Source organism: Chaetura pelagica, unplaced genomic scaffold (genome assembly GCF_000747805.2).
Source record: "Chaetura pelagica isolate M959 unplaced genomic scaffold, ChaPel_1.0 scaffold849, whole genome shotgun sequence".
NCBI lineage: Eukaryota > Metazoa > Chordata > Aves > Apodiformes > Apodidae > Chaetura > Chaetura pelagica.
The window spans coordinates 1-4332 of NW_009954562.1; the positions used below are offsets into that span (position 1 = coordinate 1).

Consider the following 4332-nt stretch of genomic DNA (forward strand, 5'->3'; position numbering starts at 1 on the left):
CTTATACTAAAATGAGTAAAAGTGCCAGAAAACCAGCTGGAAAGAAGGTAGTTACTCTTTTAGCAGGAAAGTACGGAAATTGCATTGCTCATTTAACAATGGTGTAAGAAGTGACCAAAGAAAAAAGTCGTCTCATAGTGAATGTTATTCTGACCATTAAAGAAAAATAAGAATGTATCAAATATGTTCTAAGTTTTTTAGTGACTTGTATTAAGTTCAAACTTTTAAAAAAGTGATTTTGTGCATATTCTGTCGGTGCCACGTGAGGCCATTTCAGGAGTATCCTACTCTATGATTTTCGACAAGATTACTGTTTAGACATTTGAAGACTTATTCTCTGCTTTTACTGCTTGATTTTTCATTTCAAACATGCCTTTCATTTTATATTTCAGATGCAGTTTTTGCTGGAGCAATGCCTACAATGGCAAGTGTTAAATTGTCTACACTCCGTCCTATCGTAAATCATCCTCACTATGAAGATGCAGGATTGAGGTAAATATCGAAGTTGAAATTTTGTTTTTAGCATGAATGTTGGTCATACACAGTTGGAATGGCATTGTGTTGTATTGTAAGAATCTGTTAAAATCCCAGGGAGCTTGATTTGTTATTTTAGGCAGATAGAAAACAAATGCAATATTTCTTCAGGATTTATATTTATCAGAAAGGATATACTGTAGGATAGCTATGACTTCAAACTTCTATACAAAAAAAATCCAAATATAATTACAAAATTGGAACTAATGTGTACTGTTATGTACTTTCTTAATTCTAGCTACTCCTGACATTGTAGACAGACTTGATTTTATTTTTTTTTTCTTTTCTCAAGGTAGCTAATTTAGTTATTCCTATTAGCTGTCTGTGGTTGTAATTTTTTTTTGCTGTGTTTGCACCCATACTTATACTAAAATGATACTTATACTTATACTAAATACTTATACTAAAATGAGTAAAAGTGCCAGAAAACCAGCTGGAAAGAAGGTAGTTACTCTTTTAGCAGGAAAGTACTGAAATTGCATTGCTCATTTAACAATGGTGTAAGAAGTGACCAAAGAAAAAAGTCGTCTCATAGTGAATGTTATTCTGACCATTAAAGAAAAATAAGAATGTATCAAATATGTTCTAAGTTTTTTAGTGACTTGTATTAAGTTCAAACTTTTAAAAAAGTGATTTTGTGCATATTCTGTCGGTGCCACGTGAGGCCATTTCAGGAGTATCCTACTCTATGATTTTCGACAAGATTACTGTTTAGACATTTGAAGACTTATTCTCTGCTTTTACTGCTTGATTTTTCATTTCAAACATGCCTTTCATTTTATATTTCAGATGCAGTTTTTGCTGGAGCAATGCCTACAATGGCAAGTGTTAAATTGTCTACACTCCGTCCTATCGTAAATCATCCTCACTATGAAGATGCAGGATTGAGGTAAATATCGAAGTTGAAATTTTGTTTTTAGCATGAATGTTGGTCATACACAGTTGGAATGGCATTGTGTTGTATTGTAAGAATCTGTTAAAATCCCAGGGAGCTTGATTTGTTATTTTAGGCAGATAGAAAACAAATGCAGTATTTCTTCAGGATTTATATTTATCAGAAAGGATATACTGTAGGATAGCAATGACTTCAAACTTCTATACAAAAAAAATCCAAATATAATTACAAAATTGGAACTAATGTGTACTGTTATGTACTTTCTTAATTCTAGCTACTCCTGACATTGTAGACAGACTTGATTTTATTTTTTTTTCTTTTCTCAAGGTAGCTAAGTTAGTTATTCCTATTAGCTGTCTGTGGTTGGAATTTTTTTTTTGTTCTAATATATCTTGAATACTGAAATACTGAGTCTAGTTCATAGAATCATAGAATGGTTTTGCTTGGAAGGGACCTTAAAGATCAGCTAGATCCAACCCCTCTGCATGGGCAGGGACACCTCCTACTAGACCAGGTTGTTGTGGTTTAACCCCAGCCAGCAACTAAGAACCATACAGCTGCTTGCTCACTACCCCCCTTGCAGACCTAGGGGAAGAGAATTGAAAGGGTAAAAGTGACAAAAGTTGTGGGTTAAGATAAGAACAGTGATGTAAATGCCAATAATTGCTCATCACCACCTGACTTGATGCCCAGCCAGTTCCTGAGGCACTTCCCCCCCTGCTAACCCTCCACCTAGTTTGATTGCTGAACTTGATGTCATATGGTATGGGATACCCCTTGTCAGCTTGGGTCGGCTCCCAAGAAAAGGCCTTGGCTGTGTGCAAGCACTGCTCAGCAATAACTGAAACATCTCTGCATTACCAGATTTGTGTTTCCAGCACAAATCCAAAACACAGTCCCACACCAGCTAGTATGAAGAAAATTAACTTCACCTCAGTCAAACCCAGCACGCTAGTTGAAACTTAATTTTTGTTATGGAATTACTCAGTTTTGTATTTTGTCAGTTTCAAAATCAGGATATTTCTCTAAGTTTAAAGTTATTTATCTGATAAGGTCGTGAATTATTTTTTTTTTAAAAAAAAGGTTAATGTTGTAGCATCATTTTTGGTAATTTGGTAAAATTTGGTAGCATCAATTTTGGTAATTTGGAGTTGCATATTACGTGGTGAATGCTTTGCTTTGACGCCTTTACGTTTTCCATTCACGGTAACCATGGATCTTGTTACAAATTGTCTCTTGCTACAGAAAAATCAAGGGGCTCTATACATTGTTCTTGGATTCATTATATTTGTGGAGAAAATATCAAATTAAAGCAAATGGCATTGTTAATTTAAACTTTGTTTTAGCCTGGCTTCCTTGTGAAGTAAAAAGCCTTCCTGTCCAGTTAAAACTTACCTTTTCATGCCATGCTGCTAGCTAACTTTTATATTTCTCTTTCTGAAGGGCCAGAACTAAAATAGTGTACTCTATGTACAGTCGAAAACCTGCAAAAGAAGTAAAAAGAGAATTGGTAAAACTAGGAGTGAATTATTATATCCTGGAAGAGTCGTTGTGTGTAAGCAGAAAAAAGTGAGTAATTTCTCTCTTTCTCACAAGAGTGATACGCCAGTCAAGTATGTAGTCAAAGATTCATACCAAGTAGTTTTGAAATGTTGGTCTGTACTTCATTAAAAATGTCCAAAATACATGTTTGTCCAGCATCTCCAGGTATTAATATGTATTATTAGCTTTACCCACATCAGCAACCTTGTGGTCTTTGTGTGCACCTAAAAAGCTGTGTATGTATACTTGAACTTCATTGTAAAATGCAGAAGTACAAAGGAAACCAGTTGTCATTCTGTGGTGGCAGGTGGCTGGTCACTGAAAATTTTGTCACATTTGAGCTGCCATTAATAAAAAGCTATGCGCTTTTTTCCCCCTTTTTGGGCTTTAGAACCCAATTAGGTTGGATTTTTAAGTTTAGTTTCTTGGCATTTAGAATAAAATGAAATAAAACTGTTTCTTTGACAAATCAGGAAATTCTCAGTAATTCTAACTTTGAAAGGTAACTGTATGGGAAATTGGTGTTGGTTATGTGTCTTAATAAAAAGGCAAGAAGTTATTACTTTATTTTTAAAAGGTGTTTTATTTCCTGAGTTTTCTTTAGAAGTGTTAACAGTGTGAAAATTGCCCTCCATTTTATAAGAAGTGTTAAGGGTCCCCAGTAATGTATAATAATTTGAGTTGTTTTATATGCTTCCTCCTCCAGATAAATTCTTATTATGTAACTGCAAAAGCAGACAAGTGCCACACGTTTTCAATGCTATGTTTTAAATAACTACTATATTTATTGGTTTTGTAATCCAGTAAGAATTTCCAGTATACAGACAAATTTAAAAAAAACAGATGGTACAGTTGAATATTCATAGTGGGGGTTAAAAAAACTGAGTTCAGCAAGCTGTATGTTTTTTGATGGCATTTCTTAATTTCTCTTTTTGTATATGTTTTCTAGGCCTGGTTGCAGTATGCCTGAAATTTGGGATGTTGAAGATCCTGCTAACAGTGGCAGAATTCCTTTGTGTACCCTTATGAGCAAGGATTCTAGGCCACATTTCATCACTGTATTTGAAAATAGCAATTACAGAGTCTTGAAGATTCCAAAGGAGTAACATTTCAATGCAAAGAACCATCAGTCTTTCAACTTTTTAAGCTAGTAACTATAAGAATTCTAAATCAGAAGTACCTTTTCTACTAAACTTAAAATGGAAAAGTGTATTTTATTTTTTACCATTTTAAGTGAATTCTGATTATAGAAATATCTTAAACCTAACAGTTTGGATTTCTATTTCAGGGTCAGTCCCTTGAGATTTGCTATGCAAATGATTATATGTTTGCACATTGTATTTAACACTGATCCAAAAAGA

General features: G+C 34.0%; 1 protein-coding gene across 1 annotated transcript; it reads left to right on the forward strand.

Moving 5' to 3' along the window:
• Nucleotides 1–1323: 1323 nt before the first annotated feature.
• Nucleotides 1324–4077, forward strand: LOC104395618 (probable C-mannosyltransferase DPY19L1; the record flags this gene model as incomplete). Its single annotated transcript, XM_010005332.1, has 3 exons — nt 1324–1423; nt 2873–2998; nt 3921–4077. Coding segments are annotated over 3 exons (383 nt in total), but the record flags the coding sequence as incomplete, so codon positions are not given.
• Nucleotides 4078–4332: the final 255 nt, after the last annotated feature.